General features: G+C 40.7%; 1 protein-coding gene across 1 annotated transcript in view; it reads left to right on the top strand.

Annotated features, from left to right (window-relative positions):
* Nucleotides 1-21,821, top strand: part of acads (acyl-CoA dehydrogenase short chain) — a 26,150-nt gene extending 4,329 nt beyond the window's left edge. Inside the window, exons 2-10 of the mRNA XM_028601805.1 lie at nucleotides 4,021-4,181; nucleotides 5,555-5,704; nucleotides 9,628-9,739; nucleotides 12,674-12,825; nucleotides 14,127-14,297; nucleotides 17,368-17,505; nucleotides 19,600-19,695; nucleotides 19,797-19,853; nucleotides 20,935-21,821. Coding sequence (XP_028457606.1) covers nucleotides 4,021-4,181; nucleotides 5,555-5,704; nucleotides 9,628-9,739; nucleotides 12,674-12,825; nucleotides 14,127-14,297; nucleotides 17,368-17,505; nucleotides 19,600-19,695; nucleotides 19,797-19,853; nucleotides 20,935-21,087 — 1,190 coding nt within the window. The 3' untranslated portion in view covers nucleotides 21,088-21,821. The remainder of the gene's footprint in view (nucleotides 1-4,020; nucleotides 4,182-5,554; nucleotides 5,705-9,627; nucleotides 9,740-12,673; nucleotides 12,826-14,126; nucleotides 14,298-17,367; nucleotides 17,506-19,599; nucleotides 19,696-19,796; nucleotides 19,854-20,934) is intronic.
* The last annotated feature ends 274 nt before the right edge of the window (nucleotides 21,822-22,095 follow it).

Below are 22,095 nucleotides of genomic sequence, written 5' to 3' on the forward strand. Positions count from 1 at the left end.
TCTGTGTGTCTGTCTCTGTGTGTGTGTCTCTGTCTGTCTCTGTGTGTGTGTGTGTCTCTGTCTGTCTGTCAGTCAGGGTTTTCCCCCAGCCATTATAAGCTTTAGGTGCAGCACTAAAACCGAATGTTTGCAGTGTTTTCCTGAGCTTTGGGGAATATTTAGGTGCGCGTCCTCTCCTCAAGAAAATGTGATGTTTTTTAATAAACCGAACAAGCTATTTCCCCATAGATTTTTGTGTCTCTTTATGGGATTTTGTCTGTGGGTGTTTGCGTCTGCTTTTCGTCATATTAGTTTTCTTTGGGGTTGTTTTGGGTCTCTGTGGTCATTTGGCGTCTCTTTGTAGCCGTGTTGTGTCCCTTTTGTGGTAGTTTGGCGTCTCCTTTTAACATAATTTTGGACCGTTATCGGCATATCAGTGTCTACAATGTCAAATACGTGCACCTAAGTCAAAGGTTTCTTCAAAGGGTATTTTTGGGACGTGTCTTATCGCTAAATATGGATTGTAAAATCCATACGTTGTGCAAGACCCACAAACCCACAATCTCAAAATGTACCAGTCCATAAAAAACAATGTTTTTGCCTGTAGTGTCGGCGTTCAAAAAAAAAAAAAAAAATTGTAGAAGGTAATTTATGTTTAAAGAGTAAGCGAGAGGTTCACTCATGCACTCGTCTCGCATTGCCAGACCTTCCTTCACAGCGCTGTGGAGGAGGGTCTGGCTAGTAGAGGTGTGAATCTTCGCTGATCTTTCGATTTGATTATGATTATCATGTCAGCGATTCAATATCTCGATGCGTCAAATAAATGTTTCTATTAAAGCCATGTAGGATATTTAATTCATAGCTTTTCAAGCTTCTTCTGCAGTGCTCTAATATTAAATAAACTGGATACATAAAGCTATACAGCACTGAGCACATGGCACTTCCTGAATGTGCGAAACATGCCATAATATGTAAACAGAAATGTTGTTAGTCCTACATTACATTATAAACAGAAATAATAAATTATGAGCCGGCCGATTATCGATGCAGCATCGTCCGTGTCCACGATTCGATGCATCGATTATTTGATTAATTTCAACACCTCTGCTGGCTAGTCCACACAGCATTCTGGGATGGGAGAAAAATGCACTCTGGTTTATCGGCATTTCTTTAAACCAAGACGGAGCCACGGTACCTCTGCAAAATAGCCTCTGGAAGGAACTTGTTTTGGTGGAACATGTGTACGTTCAAAGGTTGTTTTAGTTGTGCAACAGATGAGGGTGGGGGGAAAATCGATACAGCATATTATCGCAATATTTTCCGTGGCAATACTGTATCGATACACCGATGGTGTATCGGGTGGTCAGTTTGTCTGCTTGACAATCCCCATTTTGCAGCAACAAAATTTGAAGTGAGATGAACAAACGGAATATCTTTTTAGATAAAACAGATGTTGACAAAGTTTCCTTCTGGGGACGTCATTTGAAGTTGGAAAAAATGTAATACATTGCAATATATCGCAGAATATTGCAATATGTTTAAAATCGCAATAATATCATATCGTGACATAAGTATTGTGATGATATTGTGTCGTGAGGCATCTGGTGATTCCCACCCCTAGCAACAGAAAACTCAGTTCAGTTCAAGTTTATTGTCATATGCATATTAGTACGAAGTACCACAGCAATTAAATACAATGTGCCTTTGCACTCTCTCAGCACCAGTCAATAATAACAATTTTAAAAACGTAATGGCATTAAAAACATTATAGAATATCCAAACACAGTATACATAAGTGACTAAGTTCAGACCACAGCCCTCCTTCCTGTTGTGCTATCGTTCAATAACCTTATTACCTGGGGGTAAACTATCTCTAGAACGTGTTGTGTGCGTTTGGATGCAGATTGGACAGATAGTCTAGCTAGCTGTCTGGATTTACCCTGCAGGGATCTGAGGAGCAGTTAACCATAGTCCTCACAACCCCAAAAGAGATTAAAAGATAAGATAATACTTTTATTGTCTGTTACACAGGGTTCCAGAAAATTGTCTTTGACAAGGCTCCAGTTACAAAGACATTCACACGGACATATAAAAACAAGACATGGGGTGAATTGAGATATCCGCTGACTGTGGTGTTTATTTTGTGCTATTCAATATGGCTATTGCAGATGGGATAAAGGATTTCTTGTAGATGTATTTTCGGACCAATGGTACCCTAAAACGCTTGCCTGATGGTCATAGCTGGAAGGATTGATGGAGGGGGTGAGACGGGTCCTCTGTGATCAGGTTGGCCTTCCTGATCACTGAGCGGCTGTACAGCTCCGATAGGGGAGCATGGGGTGAGCCAGTTATTTTGGCCACGTGATTCACTATGCGTGAAAGTCTTGTGTGTTTTTGATGGTGAGTTGGTTGTACCAGGAAGAGAGATTGAAAGTGAGAACTGATTCAATGAGGGAGCGGTAAACCAAAGTTAACACGTCCTGACTGATCTGAAAGATTCTGAGTTTCCTGAGCAGGTGTAGACGCTGTTTTGATTTTTGTACTGTATATTGTGTCTGTGTGTTGTGAAAAGGACAGGGAAGTGTCTATTTCTGTGCCCAGGTACCAAAATACCTCCACTTGTTCCACTGGCTGACCCCGGATGCTAAGTGGCTGGAACAGAGGTGTTGCCTTGTCTTTGCCCCCACAGCAGAGCTCCTTTTATGGTGCGTTCTTTTTCTTTTGTAATCGCGACTAGTAGCTCCCATCCGTGTCGAAAAACGAATAATCGCGGGTAGGCTACTGCTCTGCTTTCTGCTCAAGACTCGGCCATTGTTGCCATATAGCAACCGAGCGTCTCTAGCCAATTTCAGCTGAACAAGCTACAAAATAACAACAAAAAACTAATTTGGCGGTATTTAATTCCTAATAAGACTGTAGAGACATGTCTATAGGTAGCAGTATACAGCACTATGTTTAACTCCTAATAAGACTGTAGAGACATGTCTATAGGTAGTAGTATACAGCACTATGTTTAACTCCTAATAAGACTGTAGAGACATGTCTATAGGTAGCAGTATACAGCACTATACTTTTTGCAACTTCTGTTTCGTAACTCCGGAAAACAACTCGTAGATTGACTTTGGTGGACAAAACGAATGCACCATTAGGTTTTTTTGTAGGGTTGAGCTCCAAGGAGAGCTCAACAAAAGTTTGGGAGAGATTGTTTACAACCTGCTGGTAGCGGATTATGGCGTCAATGTTAGCCGACACAAAGACAGAGGAAGGGGACGGACATCCGGCCTAAATGAGGGACATCTGATAGATAGATAGATTTTTTTTTTTTTTTTTTTTTTATTGATCCCAAAAAAATGGGAAATAATGGTGTTGCAGCAGCAAAAATATCAGACACACAGCACACATACAGAGTATACATTAAATAATAGGAAACAATATACATTAAATAATAATTGAATACTACACAAGCAATATTTAAAATGTATACAATTTGGAAATAAAATGTACAACAGATATAGATAAAGTTAATGTACAAGTTGGGGAGTAAAAATGTACAACTGTTTCCCTAGTAAAGATAGGAGGTAGATAAACCTATTGTGCAAGGTGCATTCAGTGCAGTTGTGATGTATATGAGTCTTATCTCACACTCAGTGATGAAGTGTTAATAAGTTTAATTGCCTGTGGTAGGAATGATTTCCTGTAGCGATCCGTGCAACATCGAAGCTGTCGGAGCCTCTTGGAGAAGGTGCTCCTCTCCGTCTGGGGGAATTTCCGGCATCACCTGAACTATCCCTGAAGTGGAACGTCGTGGATACAGACTATTATCCACTTAAATTGCAGGAAGTGTTAAAATTGACGGCTTTTACGCAATGGGAGTGAGAATGTGTTGACTATTCGTGCATATTGTATTTTTTTGTTGAGATGTTTCAGTCTGGACCAAAGTCTGTTGCCGACCTCGCTGAACATCGGTGGCTCTGTGGTATTGAGCCGTTGATATTTTTCTGTTTTTTTTTTTTTTTTTTTTTTTTTTTTTTTTTTTTTAAGCTCTCGCTGTGTGTCTCGCTGGTTGTCGAAGTCTGTCCCAGCTGGCGGAGTTACCGGAGACTCATCAGCTTCTTAGACAGACCTGCAGAGACTTCGCCAACAGAGAACTGGCCCCCATCGCAGCCAGGCTGGACAAGGAGCATTCTTACCCTGCCAAACAGGTACAGAGCTGTTTTACACAGCTTCTTAAATTTACATTTTTAAAGGTCCCATGGCATGAAAATGTCACTTTATGAGGTTTTTTAACATTAATGAGTTCCCCCAGCCTGCCTATGGTCCACCAGTGGCTAGAAATGGTGATGGGTGTAAACCGAGCCCTGGGTATCCTGCTCTGCCTTTTGAGAAAATGAAAGCTCAGATGGGCCAATCAGGAATCTTCTCCTTATTAGGTCATAAGGAGCAAGGTTACCTCCCCTTTCTCTGCTTTGCCCACCCAGAGAATTTGGCCCACCCATGAGAGAGAGAGAGCGAGACATCATGGCTTTCAAACGAGCAAAGTGGCACTTAGTCAAGACCACACCCCCACCCTCCACCTAGACCACTTAGGCCTATATAAAAGAGACTTCAGATACAGTATTAGGGGACCACTAAGGTCTATATAAAAGAGACTTCAGATACAGTATTAGGGGACCACTAAGGTCTATATAAAAGAGACTTCAGATACAGTATTAGGGGACCACTAAGGTCTATATAAAAGAGACTTCAGATACAGTATTAGGGGACCACTAAGGTCTATATAAAAGCATTCAAAGAGCACCATGTCATGGGACCTTTAAGGTTTCATATCAAAATGTTCAGAACAAACTCAGCTTTCCGTATAGTGACGCAGCACCAAAATATTTTCTAGAGCAATGTGTAAAGAGATAATGTGGCGCTGAAGCTAAGACGTTGATGTACACTTTTTGAAATATTTCAGATTTATATACAGTACAGGCCAAAAGTTTGGACACCTTCTCATTCAATGTGTTTCTTTATTTTCATGACTATTTACGTTGTAGATTCTCACTGAAGGCGTCAAAACTATGAATGAACACATGTGGAATTATGTACTTAACAAAAAAGTGTGAAATAACTGAAAACATGTCTTATATTTTAGATTCTTCAAAGTAGCCACCCTTTGCTTTTTTTGATAACTCTGCAAACCCTTGGTGTTCTCTCAATGAGCTTCATGAGGTAGTCACCTGAAATGGTTTTACCTTCACAGGTGTGCTTTGTCAGGGTTCATTAGTGGAATTATTTCCCTTATTAATAAAAAAGTAAAGGGTGGCTACTTTGAAGAATCTAAAATATAAGACATGTTTTCAGTTATTTCACACTTTTTTGTTAAGTACATAATTCCATATGTGTTCATTCATAGTTTTGATGCCTTCAATGAGAATCTACAATGTAAATAGTCATGAAAATAAAAAGGAAACGCATTGAATGAGAAGGTGTGTCCAAACTTTTGGCCTGTACTGTATATATATTAAAAAAAAAAAAAAAAAAAAAAAAAAAAAAAAGGGTTAAGGTATCCCACACTTCAATGCTGTTCCAGATCCAGGATTTGGGGGCGATGGGGGTGATGGCCATGGAGGTTCCCGAGGAGCTTGGTGGAGCCGGGATGGACTACCTGGCGTACAGTCTGGCTATGGAGGAAATCAGCCGAGGCTGCGCCAGCACGGGAGTCGTGGTGTCTGTAAATAACGTGAGTACGGTCTGTGTAGAGCGGGAGTGATATTCTGTCTAGGGCTTGTAGTGGAAGTTTCCTTTGCATCAGGGGTAGAGGTTTCAAAGTTTAGTAAAGTAGTGAAACAAAAGAGCGGAATAAGAACTAGAGGCACAATAAGTGGTAACTGTATAGCGGCAAAACGTAGAACAACATTTGGTCAGACATTTTCAGAAAGAGGCATAAAATTGTGGAACTCAAGGTTTTTAATACACATTTAAAGCAATGGCTGAAACTGAAACAACTCTGTGAACACTGACTATACAAGATATAAGACAATTCATACAAACATAATGTTGCATATGTTAGCATGCATAGGCTTATGCATACTTTTGTGTTCTTGCATTGTTAAATGTGTTTAAACTCTGTTTTTATAGTGATTTTTACGTTCATTTAAGTTGATTTTATTTCATGTATGGGATGTATTTATTGTATGTATTTTAATAGTTACAAATTTTATATTAATACTCTTTAATTTCTGTTTTAATTTTAAAAGCCTAAACAGGGACAGGGGTTGCAAATTAGTCATGGCTATAAACCTGTATGCATGGCATCTACTTTGTATTCTTTATAAAGCAATGTTTGATGCATTTGTCCCTGCCAAATAAACATTAAATAATAATAAAGTGAAACAAATGACAGTCGGAGACTAAACCACGTTAGTTTTTTGTATTTTATTAAAAATATATGTGCAAATATAGGAATAACATAAATTTCACAAAAGACATCAGCCCAGTGTGGAAAGGGTGAGTGAAAAGAAAATGAAGAATTATGTTCCAGACTTTGGGGCTCTCAGTTAGTTTAGTGAAAATGAGAAACTCTTTCAGTAGAAAGTAGAAATAAAACCTAAAAATACAAGGAATTACGCTTAAATGTAATTTCGCCATTACATGCTGCACAAGAACTTGTTTTTGTATTGTCATCGCATTATCAGCTGGCGCAATAAACATCACGAAAGACACTCAGAGATATGTTGTGTTAGTTGAAAGAATACATCAGCAGAAAGCTAATCGCATTCTATCAAATCTCAATTTCTATTTGAAAACGATTAATCGTTAAGCCCTAGTGCTGCCCTTTTTCTTTTATATTCAATTCAATGTTTTGATTTGTTCTTTTTAAAGAAAGTTGGAAATTATTTCCTTTTTCATTAGTTTTGAATTCAGCAAGCAGTTTGTTGTATTTTATGAGAATACTGAAAGCAGCGGAACTGAGCACACTTTAATATCAGTTTTATTTATCGCAAGGTAATATCGTAAAAATGTTGGGTTTGTTCAGGACACCCCCATCTGTCGCTAGCAATGATGACGCAGTGATTAGTGACGATTCTCTCCGACCAATCAGGAGTCTGCAGGTTTTCACGTCACCTTTTTTGGTATCTCGTCTGCTCGCCTCAACGGAGGTGATACTAAAAAAAAATAAAAATTAAAAAATAAATAAAGTACCTGTTAGCAGGTACCAGGGACTGTTTTTTTCATAACGGAAAACCCAAAATTGCGAGTAGAGTCGATAGGGCTGTGTATTGGCACGAATCTGGCAATAAGATATGTCTCATGAGACATGGGTCGCAATTCAATATATTGCAATATATTTTGATACGGTGCGTTAAGGCGATATATTGGGATTTATTTTAAAGTATAATTTTAGAAAAACTAATATTTAAATAGAAATGATGTTCATAAAAGTCAAAGAAGTTTACTTTAGGTCAACAATTAAGTACAGGTTGGGATTGTGGTTCCTAGGTTCTTAGTGAGCTAATGTTTGCTAAAGTAGGCCAAAGTTCAGCCATAGCTACATTGTTAGCTTCTAGCACAAAGTCAGACACTGTTAGGCACTGTTAGGCCCTACTAGGCCCTGTTAGGCCCTGTTAGGCCCTGTTAGGCCCTGTTAGGCACTGCTAGTTACTGTTACTGTTAGGCACTGTTAGGCCCTGTTAGGCACTGTTAGTTACTGTTACTGTTAGTTACTGTTAGGCCCTACTAGGCACTGTTAGGCACTGTTAGGCACGGTTAGGCACTGTTACTGCTAGGCACTGCTAGGCACTGTTAGTTACTGTTAGGCCCTACTAGGCACTGTTGGGCACTGTTAGTTACTGTTACTGTTAGGCCCTACTAGGCACTGTTAGGCACTGTTAGGCACGGTTAGGCACTGTTACTGCTAGGCACTGCTAGGCACTGTTAGGCCCTGTTAGGCCCTGCTAGGCACTGTTAGTTACTGTTACTGCTAGGCACTGTTAGGCCCTGCTAGGCACTGTTAGTTACTGTTACTGTTAGGCACTGTTAGGCCCTACTAGGCACTGTTGGGCACTGTTAGTTACTGTTACTGTTAGGCACTGTTCGGCCCTGCTAGGCACTGTTAGGCACTGTTAGTTACTGTTACTGTTAGGCACTGTTAGGCCCTGCTAGGCACTGTTAGGCACTGTTAGTTACTGTTAGGCCCTACTAGGCACTGTTAGGCACTGTTAGTTACTGTTACTGTTAGGCCCTGCTAGGCACTGTTAGTTACTGTTAGGCACTGTTAGGCCCTGTTAGGCCCTGCTAGGCACTGTTAGTTACTGTTACTGTTAGGCACTGTTGTTACTGTTAGGCACTGTTAGGCACTGTTAGTTACTGCCCTGCTAGGCACTGTTAGTTACTGTTACTGTTGGGCACTGTTAGGCCCTGCTAGGCACTGTTAGTTACTGTTACTGCTAGGCACTGTAGGTTACTGTTACTGTTAGTTACTGTTAGGCCCTGCTAGGCACTGTTGTTACTGTTACTGCTAGGCACTGTTAGTTACTGTTACTGCTAGGCACTGTTAGTTACTGTTACTGCTAGGCACTGCTAGGCCCTGCTAGGCACTGTTAGTTACTGTTACTGCTAGGCACTGTTAGTTACTGTTACTGCTAGGCACTGCTAGGCCCTGCTAGGCACTGTTAGTTACTGTTACTGTTAGGCACTGTTAGTTACCGTCACTGCTAGGCACTGTTAGGCACTGTTAGTTACTGTTACTGCTAGGCACTGTTAGTTACTGTCACTGCTAGGCACTGCTAGGCCCTGCTAGGCACTGTTAGTTACTGTTACTGTTAGGCCCTGCTAGGCACTGTTAGTTACTGTTAGGCACTGTTAGGCCCTGTTAGGCCCTGCTAGGCACTGTTAGTTACTGTTACTGTTAGGCACTGTTAGGCCCTGCTAGGCACTGTTAGTTACTGTTACTGCTAGGCACTGTTAGTTACTGTTACTGTTAGGCACTGTTCGGCCCTGCTAGGCACTGTTAGTTACTGTTACTGCTAGGCACTGTTAGGCCCTGCTAGGCACTGTTAGTTACTGTTACTGCTAGGCACTGCTAGGCCCTGCTAGGCACTGTTAGTTACTGTTACTGCTAGGCACTGTTAGTTACTGTTACTGCTAGGCACTGCTAGGCCCTGCTAGGCACTGTTAGTTACTGTTACTGCTAGGCACTGTTAGTTACTGTCACTGCTAGGCACTGTTAGTTACTGTTACTGTTAGGCACTGTTCGGCCCTGCTAGGCACTGTTAGTTACTGTTACTGCTAGGCACTGTTAGTTACTGTCACTGCTAGGCACTGCTAGGCCCTGCTAGGCACTGTTAGTTATTGTTACTGTTAGGCACTACTAGGCACTGTTAGGCGAGGACTCTAGTGTGTGTCTCAGCATAGCCATCTAGCGGTAGGGGGTTTAAACACAACATAAACATGAACCACTGTCTTACATGAATATTTTTGAACGTTTAAATAATAAAAAAAGATCTATTTTTTTAAATCTATACAGTATTGCAAAATAAAATCTGACGATACTCAAGTGTATCATTTTTTTTTTTTTTTCTTACACCCCTAAGAGTCGAGCAGGTATCACGTAATGGAATAACGCCATTAGTGCCGGTGTTTATTGTCCTGTTCTGCTCCCAGTCTCTCTACATCGGACCGATACTGAAGAACGGAACAGAAGAACAGAAAACGCAGTGGATTACACCGTTCGCCACCGGAGAGAAGGTGGGCTGCTTCGCCCTCAGTGAGCCAGGTAAAACTCCTCCTACACACACACCTGTACGTGTCCACACACCACTGATGGATATGACCTAAGAGACATTATCATGGTGCGTGTCCACTGGCAGCATCATTTCCCCATACCCATTTACAGGGTTTTCCCCTAGCTCTGTGGAAGACTTGGGTGCACGTATTTGGCGCAGGGTCTACTTAATGTGTATTTTGTGTTATTCTGATGTGTGTACATTTTTCCTTTGAGCTGCTGTAGCACAGCAATTTCCCCAGTGTGGGATTAATAAAGTCTATCTTATCTTGGTTTAAGTCCACGCCCTGTGACTTCACATAAATGCAATCCAACTTTATTTGTTAAGCGCTTTAAAACAACCAAAATTGACCAAAGTGCTGCACAGAAGAATAAGTAAGCCCTCATAAATAAAATGCATAACAATATAACATGAATACAAAATAATAGCTGCTCAATGAAATACAATCAATCTAAATAATTAAAAGAAGTACAACAAGTCAACATCTTACTGGGTGTCAAAGGCCACAGAGAAGAGATGGGTTTTAAGATGGTTTAGATTTAAAAACAAGACACAGAAGAGACCTGTTTAACATGCAGAGGAAGATCATTCCATCATTTAGGAGCCGCACCAGCAAAGGCACGGTCTCCTCTGAGACTTAGTTTAATAGCCAGGGACACACTTAACCGATTATCGGCCGTTGGACAGTCTGGCGAGGTCAGTGACGCCAGTCTGTTCGGTGTGTCCCGTGCAGTCGGGACTCACCCGGAAATGGAGGAGCAGAATGAGGTGACTAGAGTCTCTCAAAATCTAATGAAAATCTTTTAAACTGACCTTTTGTTGATCTGAAATGAAGACGGATTCAGCAACTGCATCACAACCTATTTCTCTGTTAAAATGTTCTCAGAAACACGTTTCAGTGAACTATTTTAGTCCGATACGAGATCGTATTCTGAACGAGCCGCCATGACAGTCTGGCTTTGAATTTCCGGAGAAAACAAACCCATGTGACTCGTTCGTCCAATCAGCTGCCGGTTTTCATTTCCTGGGCAACATTACAGATTGGTGCTGCCTGCTGATATATAGAGATGTATTACGTCTCGTGTTTTTTGGTGTGTTCTGAGGCATTTTTTGGACCAACACGGGGAGACTGATCATCTCGACTGGCTTTTCTGTCAACTGTCGACCATCTGGTCAGTGTCTAAGCAGCTTTAGGCCGGTTACACACTGCACACTGCACGCGTCGCGCGAGCGTGTCGGCTACGTGGCGTGTTCGTTTATATTTTGGCTCCCATGGTAACCGGTTAGAGCGTGCACGCTGCCGGCCTGATACCTGCGCCTCCTAGAAATATAACCGACGCCTATTTTTCACGCGAGACGCGAGCGTGTTGGAAGCGTTTCCAGGCTAAATAGAATAGGAAAATATGTTAATATGTCATTTAGACACGAATGCACATTAATAAATGACCTCTTGATGTTTGAAAGTCTAGGTTGTGACATCAATGTAGATATAAATGTAATTCAAAATTTCAGAGAAAAGATTTTCAAATATTGCACCTGTCGCACAGAAGGAAATATTCTGTAACATATTTTGAAGTCAATACTGCCGACGTTGTCTTGCTTTAATCAAATCAGTAGGTAGGGCTGAACGATTTTTGAAAATAATCTTATTGCAATTTTTTTTTTTTTCCAAATATTGCGATTCGATTATTCTTTTAAGCTCTTTGTCTTCTGTATTATTCAACAAAGACAAACAATAAATCATTGTATAGTATGAACAACACACAATTACACACTAGACATGTATGTAAGTATGTATGTAGTCTTAAGTGCATATTATCATGTGACGTTGTTATCGTAGCCCATCATGTATGTATATATGGGTAGGATAGGCTACGATAACAACGTAGTGTGTGTTCTGAGTGACGGTCCAACATCAGATAGGCTGTATAGGCTCTTTACAGCTACACAAAGTTGTTATAAACAGACAGCCCACTTACCCATTGTTCAGAATTTGAATCTGTCGGCACTAGGTCCCGAGATCAGCCCTCCCTGTATCTAGCAGCAGGAGCAGTGCCGTGTCAGACAGCTTCAGCTTCTGTTGTGTAGGACACAGAAAAATCTGCGCAACTGAGACGCAACAGAAACGCCGCGCTCACGTGACTCGTATAGCGTGTAACCGGCCTTAGGCACACTCAGGAGCAGCTGATCTTCTGATCTGAGAGCGAGAGACAGAGAGAGAGTGGGGATATAAGGGCGTAGAAGCTCCGAGAGGTAGGGCGTAGTGTCATCAAGGGCCAGGACATAGACATGGTGCCATACTATAAATACCTGGGCACCTTGATTGACAACCAGCTAAAATTTCAACTGAACACTGTTTCAGTGTGCAAGAGAGGCCAACAAAGACTCTTTGCACTCAGGAAACTTGCTAAATTCCTGGTGGATAAAACATTGAATTTATTTTACAAAGCTTTTATTGAGTCTGTCGTGTCATTTTCTATTATTTGCTGCCTTACAGACATTTTCAAAAAACATTTTTAAAAAAGCCATGTCTAGTTGCAAGGACTCCACTCACCCTCTGTACGGAAAATACTTTCTATTACCTTCTGGCTTACGTTTTAGCACTCCATTAGCTCGTAAACAGAGAGATAAAAATTATAACAGATAAATAAAAATGTATCTTAGTTATCCCTGTATTTCTTTTAAATGTATAATTATTATGGACTATTACTTTTTATTATGTCCCCAACATAATTTCTGCTATTGCTGTTTATTGCTGTGTTTAGTAAGTTAATTGCTAGTTGTGGTTGTGGTGTATATTTCCATGTGATGTCTTCCTGCTGCACACAAATTGCCCTTCTGGGACAAAGAATATACTGAACTGAACTAAACTAAACACATTTAAAGGGGTAAATGTGTCTTTTTTTTAATAATTTAATCTCCAGGTAACGGCAGCGACGCGGGCGCGGCCTCCACGGTGGCCCGTCAGGACGGAAACGAGTGGGTGCTGAACGGAACCAAAGCCTGGATCACCAACAGCTGGGACGCCTCCGCCACAGTCGTGTTCGCCACCACGGACAAGAAACTCAAACACAAGGCAATGACGCATAGGCGTAGATTTCCCTAATATTCCCTGATATTTAGAAAAGGTAGATTTATCCCCTTCAAAAAATATATGCAAGACAAACAAATCTCCAAAAGAGGTAAAAAAAAAAAAAAAAAAAAAAAAAAAAAACTGTTCAGGGGGCTCAAAACATGTACGGAAAAAACAAGAATGGTTTCTACTTTGCAACATCGGGGGGTTAAAGAAACACAACAGGAGCGTGAAAAATAAAGAGATCTATGTAGATTTAAACTAAAAGGAGTTTCTGGCTTTATTAGTTGCATACTAAGCTTACTTTAAAGTGCTCATATTATGCGTTTTGGCTTTTTCCCTTTTACTTTATTGTGTTATATATCTTTTTTTGTTGCACGTTATAGGTTTACAAAGTGAAAGAGCCCCGAGCCCCCCCCCCAAAGGGACTTACCATCTCCACCAGAAAACACTGTTCACCAACTGCTCCAAACAGCTCTATTGTAGTCCAGCCTTTACTTCAGAGACCAACGTGGTCACTTTGTTACACACGTTATAATGCTCGGCTAGCTGCTAGCATGGTACACCCTCATACTCTGCTTCTGACTGGCTAGTAGTCCTTACCTAGCTACTGTCAGGGCACACCCTCATACTCTGCTTCTGACTGGCTAGTAGTCCTTACCTAGGTACTGTCAGGACACACCCTCATACTCTGCTTCTGACTGGCTAGTAGTCCTTACCTAGGTACTGTCAGGACACGCCCTCATACTCTGCTTCTGACTGGCTAGTAGTCCTTACCTAGCTACTGTCAGGGCACACCCTCATACTCTGCTTCTGACTGGCTAGTAGTCCTTACCTAGCTACTGAGCATGTGCGACTCCCAACAAAGATGTAACAGAAGTGAGATGTCTCACTCTGTAGCTGAAACGGAGAGCTCAACACACGGGGTGAAAAGAGGAGCTGCAGCAATGTGCAGAACAACAAAAATATGGTGTTTTTTTTTTAAAATTAAACCATGTAAACCTATTCGGATACAACCTATAAATACAATTATGAACCTGAAAATGAGCCTAATATGAGCACTTTAATGGTGTGGAATTTCAGACTTAGTCTGGGAATCAGAATGGTTAAAATCAAAACGGTGCCAAACCCTAATGACTCACATTACATTTTACTGAAGCGAAACAAAGAGTTGTTTGTCCTATTGAGAAATGTCACTCTAACAATGGGCATCCTCCCACACCTTTTTTTGTGCTTTTTTTTTTTTTTTTTTTTTTTTTTTTTTTATTTCCTCAAATTTTTTTGTGTGTGTCCCGTGTCTGCAGGGCATCAGTGCTTTCCTGATCCCCATGCCACACCCGGGCCTTTCTCTGGGGAAGAAGGAAGACAAGCTGGGCATCCGAGCCTCGTCCACGGCTAACATCATCCTGGAGGACTGCCGGGTACCGCTGGACAACATGCTCGGACCGCGCGGCGCTGGGTTCAAGATCGCCATGGTACCGTTGAAAACAGTTGATTCTAGAGCTGCAACTACCACACTTAAAGGTGCTGTAGGTAGGGTTGTGGAAGATCCAGGATTTAGTCAAAAAAGTTGAACATTGACAACTTCTCAGTCCCCCCCCTTTCCGCTAAAGCCCAAAAGGGTCTCCTAAGCCCCTCCTCTCCCCCACCTAACCAGACCCCACCAGATGGATCGCTTCTCATTTGCTCGGCTTATCCACCTGGGAACTTACCGTTGGAGAACTTTTGGTAAAGGGGTGAAAATCCTGGTTAGCGGATTGGATAAACCATCTGTCTATCACCACCTATGGTTGGTGATAGACGGGCGAAATCAACCAATCGGATCAAACTCTTGCTGAAACCAGCCGGGAGAAGAGCAAAAAATATCTTTTCCTCCGAGAAAAGCTTCCAGTGCCGTGCTCTTCGTTCAATGAAGGAATACTTTCTGATTCAGATCAAACTTGCTGCGATAGCTGCGCTCATCTCATCCGTGGAAGCCGCCACGTTGTTCAGACCGAACAGTCGCTTCGCGTCGGCGTCGCACCTAAACCCGCCTCATAACCAACGCTGATTGCTCGGTCGTTTGGCGAACTGCTCCAAATTTTCTCTATCTCAAGATGCCCGACTGATCTGGGAGGAGAAAACTGGAGCTCAGCCAGATCAGGACAGTCTCACCGGGCTACCTCCCTCCCCACAAGGGAGAATGAATGCGTGTGCATGAGCAGTGATTGACACCCCCCCCCCTGATTGGTACATCTGAACAGGGAGCTGTGGATTTTTGCAAATCGCACTACAGGCTGTAGGTGGTGCCTATAATGTGAATATTATCTGTTTTGTCCACAACTCAGACATTCAGTTTACTGTCACAGAGGAGAGAAGAAACTAGAAAAGTCCTATTTTACAAGCTGCAATCAGAATTATTACCTTTTTTTTTTTATTCATATGACTCAAACGATAATCGAATATCAAAATAGTTGGCAGTTAATTTAATAGTTGATGACTAATCAGTGCACCTTTTGCAGCTCTAGTTCATTCATTGCGACACAGACGGAACTGAAAATGTCTCGTGTATGTAAACATCTCCGGTAAAATAAAGCAGCTCAGGGAAGGAACCAACCGTTTTACAAGAAGTACAACTTCCTGACTTCACTTCTCGACATTCTTGTCCCCGTGTGAATAGTTTCCGCTCGGCTCTTCTTCCTGTTAAACGTCTGCAGGAGTCATAAAACCGGTTGTCCAATAAAGAAAAAACACATCCGTGAACCAGGAGTGGTGCCAAGATTAGAGCTGCAAAGATGGATGGAATAGTTGTCAATGCTTTCTAAAAAAATATGGTTCAAGGTAGCAGAGAAATCTGACTACTGACCTGCAGCGTGTACCATATTGACCTGAATATTAGACGACTCTAATGTAAGAATAGGGCTGGGCCATAATTCAATATGAGGCTTTATCGTCTTTCAATGGAATCCTGTCATGATGAAATCCTACTGTGTGTGTGTGTGTGTGTGTGTGTGTGTGTGTGTGTGTGTGTGTGTGTGTGAATTGTAAATTCAAGGGTGCCTAGGTAGCTCACCTGGTAGGGCGCGCGCCCATATATGGAGGTTTACTCCTCGATGCAGCGGCCGAGGGTTTGACTCCGACCTGTGGCCCTTTGCTGCATGTCATTCCCCCCTCTCTAACTCCCCTTTCAAGTCTAAACTGTCCTACACAAATAAAGACCTACAATGCCCCAAAAATAATCTAAATCCTATTTATCTAAGGTCTCATTGTAACATACCAGTATGTAATAATATTGTAATATTTTGTGAAAGCACAAATGGTCAACACCACAATATCGACATTGATGTATTTGGTCAAAAATATCAGATTTTCTCCAGCTCGCCCACCCCTATAAGAGGAGTTCCTCTTTTTCAAGATTCATGTTTGGAAAAAAAATACTTGTCGAAAACCAGATCTTGTTTTGAATAAAAATAAAAATTCTAATAATAATTTAAAATAATATTATAAACCAAGATAGGCTGTCTACCTTGGTTTATTCAATGTGTTTTTAAATGAAATCATGTTTTCAATATCCTTTTTGATGAAATTGTTACATTTTAAATTAAATGTAATCACATTTGTAAATGAACAGCTATGAATTTCTATATACATAAGAAACAGAATGTCGGTCGTGTTCGGGTCAGGCTCGGTTACTAATCTCTCGTCCGGACAGAAAAATTGCAGCTGTAGCTGCAGTTCACTCTCGCTTTCGTCGCTCCCGTGCTCTGGTTTCCACCAGCTCGCCTTCCTCGCTGCCAGCTGGCTCGCTTATTGGCGCCATCTGCTGTTGTGAATGTATAATGACTTTTAAAAGTCAAGACCCCCAAATATAAGCCAACCCCAATTTTTCAGACCTATTTCCAGGGTGAAAAAAACGTTTGGACCCGTTATCAAAATGTCTATATTTAGAACAAATATGGGTTTCTTTTCCAACCAAATTACCGAGAAAATAACATGCATGGTTGCAAGTACAGTTAATGATCACTACTTTCATTGAATTTTGAGTTGTTTTAATTCAATTTTATAGCATTTGGACACTTTTCTAAACAGTATTGTGACTCAACTTTGACATACAAGTCTTTGATTATTCATCAACATACATTCCTCTAATATTAGTCTAAATAATTCATAATTTCAGCTTTTTTTGACTCAAAAATTAAGTTTAATTTAAAAATCCAACAAGGTTTATTGACCATGAATTCTGAAAAGTAAGTGTAACATTATCATGGTAATAAATTGGTGTCCGTGGCGTGTAGACATCATTGGTGGTAGTGGAAAAGTGTCAAAAAATTGACACATTTTCTTTTTTTTTTTTTTTTTTTTTTTTTTTTTAAAAGGGACAAATAAGTCAGAAAAAGGGACAAAAACTTCACCCATCTTATAATTAAGTGATGTTGAAACTGTAATTGATACATTTCTGCCTAACTTACCTATAGGCCAGTAAGCAGATTGTAAAGTGAAGTGCACTGAGACCATGTCTAATGGTGTTTTTGCACTTTAAATAAAAATTGGATTTGTGTCACACAGCAAACCCTGGACAGTGGACGGATCGGCATCGCTGCTCAGGCTCTCGGGATCGCTCAGGCGTCTCTGGACTGCGCTGCCGACTACGCACACAAACGCACCGCCTTCGGATCCCCGATCGGCAAGCTGCAGGCCATACAGGTGATGTGAGCTGCAGTCAGACAGACATTACACTTTTTTTTTTTTTTTTTTTTTTTAAACTAACGATCACGTTAGTGAAATTGACTCCCGTACCGCGGGAGTCCTGAAAAATGTTCACCCTCTAGTCCAGGGGTTCTCAAACTCTTTTTCAATAATGTACCCCCTTTGAATTGTGTTTTTAAGCCAAGTACCCCCTGACAGCACAAAACATTTGTACATCTATATAAAGAGGAACAATACAGTGTCAGCAGTGATAGATTTACTAAACAACCATGTAACTGAAAAAAACATTTAAATGCTACATTTCAAATGTTAAGAATCCAACACTTAATTCACCATTATTCTAGTATAATTATTTTAGGAATTATGCATGACATACAGTATAGACCAAAAGTTTGGACACAACTTCTCATTCAATGCGTTTCCTTTTTATTTTCATGACTATTTACATTGTAGATTCTCACTGAAGGCATCAAAACTATGAATGAACACATATGGAATTATGTACTGAACAACAAAGTGTGAAATAACTGAAAACATGTCTTATATTTTAGATTCTTCAAAGTAGCCACCCTTTGCTTTTTTTGATAACTCTGCAAACCCTTGGTGTTCTCTCAATGAGCTTCATGAGGTAGTCACCTGAAATGGTTTTACCTTCACAGGTGTGCTTTGTCAGGGTTCATTAGTGGAATTATTTCCCTTATTAATAAAAAAAGCAAAGGGTGACTACTTTGAAGAATCTAAAATATAAGACATGTTTTCAGTTATTTCACACTTTTTTGTTAAGTACATAATTCCATATGTGTTCATTCATAGTTTTGGCCCGTACTGTATTTTTAAATGAGTACCCCCTGCAGTACTCCAAAGTAACCCCCAGGGGTACGCGTACCCCCATTTGAGAAACACTGCGAGTCTAGTCCACAGTAATCCCACCAATCGCTCCCGAAATGTCCCAGTTAGAGAGGAAATGCCCTAAACATATTCTTTTGTAAATCTTTACAATCATTCCCCGAAGAAGAAGAAAAAAAAAAAAAAAAGTGGACAGTGAGGGTTTTGGGCTTCACCTTGGAAATGTTCTTTGGTTGATCCAGACAATTGCTAACCTGACTCCACCAGATGCATCGCTTCGCATTTGCTCGGCATATCCATCTGGGAACTTTCCGTTGGAGAACTTTTGGGAAGGGGGCGAAAATCCTGGTTAGCTGATTGGATGAACCATCTGTCTATCACCACTTAAACCCTCCTCAAAACCAACGCTGATTGGTCGGTCGTTTGGCTCCATGTTTTCTCTGCCTCAAGATGCCAGACTGATTTGCGAGTGGAAAACAGGAGCACAGCCAGATCAGGACGGGCTCACGAGCCTAGACGATTGCTTCATGAATGGAAAAACTCGGCTAATCGTTGCGGCACTACCGTATTTTCCGGACTGTAAGTCGCACTTTTTTTCCTACTTTGGCTGGTCCTGCGACTTATAGTCAGGTGTGACTTATATATCATATATAACATGTTTTTACATGTTAATTCATACTGAAAACATTACCGTCTACAGCCGCGAGAGGGCGCTCTAGGCTTGGGACAACTAGAACGCTGCTCCTAAAGACAACTGAGAAAGAAAAGAGACAAACTGCAGGGAGTAAAATATGCAGCCCCGAAAACGGTAATCGAGCAGCAGAAAGAGAGTTTGAAATGAGGAGCAACTTATGAGGGAGACTGGCGAAAAGGTGACTCTTACTGCAATGAAGAAAACAAAGAAAGCTAATCGGCTAATCGTGGGCTGAAAGCGAGACGGCCAGAGCTGGAGGAAGGAGTCGGGAGGGGCTGGTCAACGGTGCAGCTTCGTCTCCACGCCTTTTAATACCTCCATGCTCCACGCCCTGTTAGCTAGTTGTTCTGGGTGCTATTGTATAGTTCAATAACTGTTAATGTGTTACGTTAACATACCGGACACCTACCGTATTCAGCGTATTGTTCTGTGTGCTATTGTGTAGTTGAATAACTCTTGTATTTATAATCTAAATAAATGCGACTTATAGTCCGGAGCGACTTATAGTCCTAAAAATACGGTAATTGAGTATTCTTCACCTTTTTGTTTAGATCAAACTAGCTGACATGGCTGTGGCGATAGAGAGCGCTCGTCTGCTCACCTGGAAGGCCGCCCTTCTTCGGGATTCAAAGAAGCCCTTCACCAAGGTACGGCACAGTCGGTCGACTCCGATTCTCGGATCTGAACACCTTTTTTATTTATTTTTTTTATGAGGCGTAATGTTTAACTCACCAGTGTTTCCCTGCAGGAAGCAGCCATGGCCAAACTAGCGGCATCTGAAGCCGCCACTTTCTGCTCACATCAGGTAAGAAACCAACAACGAAACCGAACGTAAACGTACAGAAAAAAACCCTCGAGAGTACTTTCTTTAACTCTGTTGTGTTCCCGTTGACCGTGCAACTTTTTTGATTTTTCTAGGTCAAAATTGTAACTTTTTTGATTTTTCAACGTTTGTCTATTCTTTTTATTTATTTTTTTTCAGATTATTTTTGGGGTGCTTTTTCCCTTTTTTTTTTTTTTTTTATTTATTATTACAAATGACCGTGTATAGACATGCAGACTGATGTCATGAATTGGCATATGTATGAAACGCCAATTTGTCTGTCTGACAGACAGACAGACAGACAGACAGACAAGAAAAACTTGGATAAAAGTGACAGAATACAAATTGGCGTTTCATAATAAAATTGACTTTTTTTACTCCCGATACATTCAACCCTCGCGATGTATTCTCGTTGACGGAGCAACTTTTTAGTTTTTCCGGGTCACAATTCAGGCATTTTTTTTTTGACATTTTTGTCACTTTTTTTCAATGTTCTTTTATGATTTATTTTTGAAATGCTATAAAATTAAATAAAATACCCAAATTCAAAGAAAGAAGTGAACTGATCATTTATGTTACCGTCCACGTTATTTAATCTTTTTGAAAATTTGGTTGAAAGAATGAAAAAAAAAAAAAAAAAAAAAAAGGGCAACAGGAGGGTTTAAAAGATGTCTTTGTTTGTGCCTTTTTAAAATCAGGCGATCCAGATTCTTTTTGACGATTTGTCACTTTTCCCAAAGTTTTTGTCCCTTTTTTTAATTTTATTTTATTTTGACGTTTTTGGGCGCTTTTTCTTTCTATGATTGCTGAGGAACTTCTTCCTGACTTCTTTAGGACATTTTTGTCACTTTTTTTCAATGTTCTTTTTAGGATTTATTTTTTAAATGCTGTAAAATACCCAAATTCAAAGCAAGAAGTGAACTGATCATTTATGTTATCATCCACGTTATTTAATTTTTTGGAAAATTTGGTTGAAAGAATGGGGGGGAAATGGGTCAAATTTGGCCACAAGGGCAACAGGAGGGTTTAAAAGATGTCTTTGTTTGTGCCTTTTTAAAATCAGGCGATCCAGATTCTGGGTGGAATGGGTTACGTGTCGGACATGCCCGCCGAGAGGCACTACCGCGACGCTCGCATTACCGAGATCTACGAGGGAACCAGCGAGATCCAGAGACTGGTTATTGCCGGCCAGTTGCTGAAGGAATACCAATCGTAGACACGCTTGTGTCGGCGCCTTTTGGTACAACGTGGACACATAATCTCCCAGATCTGGAGTCCGATAAGTCAGCCCGGACACAACACCTCATCCATAAAGAGACCGAAGAACCAGTACGAGTTGAGTCGATCAGAGACGACAGTACAGAAGTTCAGAGGAAATTCTGACGTCTTTTTAAGTGTATTTCCTTTTGTTGTCTTAAGGAAATTCAGGAATTAATCTTTCACACTGTGAGCTTACAATTTATCTCCGCCGCCTTAATGGGAATATTTCTGCATCACTGGTTTAAAGGTTCATTTCACTTTTAAAAAAAAAAGACATTTTCTACTGGTAGTGTCGAGCCATTTTCTTTGTGTTCAGTCAGTTTTGAGAAGTCAAACTGTCTTGGTGCTCAAAGAGAAGTAGTTTTTAGTCACCTGTTTCAATGATGAATAGAGAAGTGAAGTCCCTCCCCTCCGTTGGACCTCCACAGGACCTTATTTTTAAAAAACAAAATATGTCCAAAAGTGAACTGGGAAAGACAAATAATGATTTGATCCGGTTTGAATTGAGCCATGAATTACACATATGATAATCGTTAATTTTTAAAAGATCCTTTTGCAAGTGAAGAAAGTTGCTTGTCGTAAAACTATTGAAGTATCAGACTGTGAAAATACTGAATTAGAAAGACTACAACCTTCAAAGTCGCATGGGTGAAGTCTCTCTGAAGCTACGATGTCTGTTTGGTACGGAGATATAACTAGAGCTGGGCAATCTATCGATGATCGTGATATGAGACTAGATATCGTCTCAGATTTTGAATATGACACAGGTGTCTTTTCCTGGTTTTAAAGGCTGCATTACAGTAAAGTGAGGCTGATAAAACACATCAGGTAAGATAAAGACACTGTGTAGGAATTTCCTTAACTCTTACAAGACTACACAGTGTACCTTTTTTAAAAAGATACATGTGATGTAGAACAGATCTTAGCTGGCTAGCTAGCTAGCGAGCAAGGTGACGTATATTGT

This window comes from Perca flavescens, chromosome 16 (genome assembly GCF_004354835.1).
Source record: "Perca flavescens isolate YP-PL-M2 chromosome 16, PFLA_1.0, whole genome shotgun sequence".
In the NCBI taxonomy this organism is placed as follows: domain Eukaryota; kingdom Metazoa; phylum Chordata; class Actinopteri; order Perciformes; family Percidae; genus Perca; species Perca flavescens.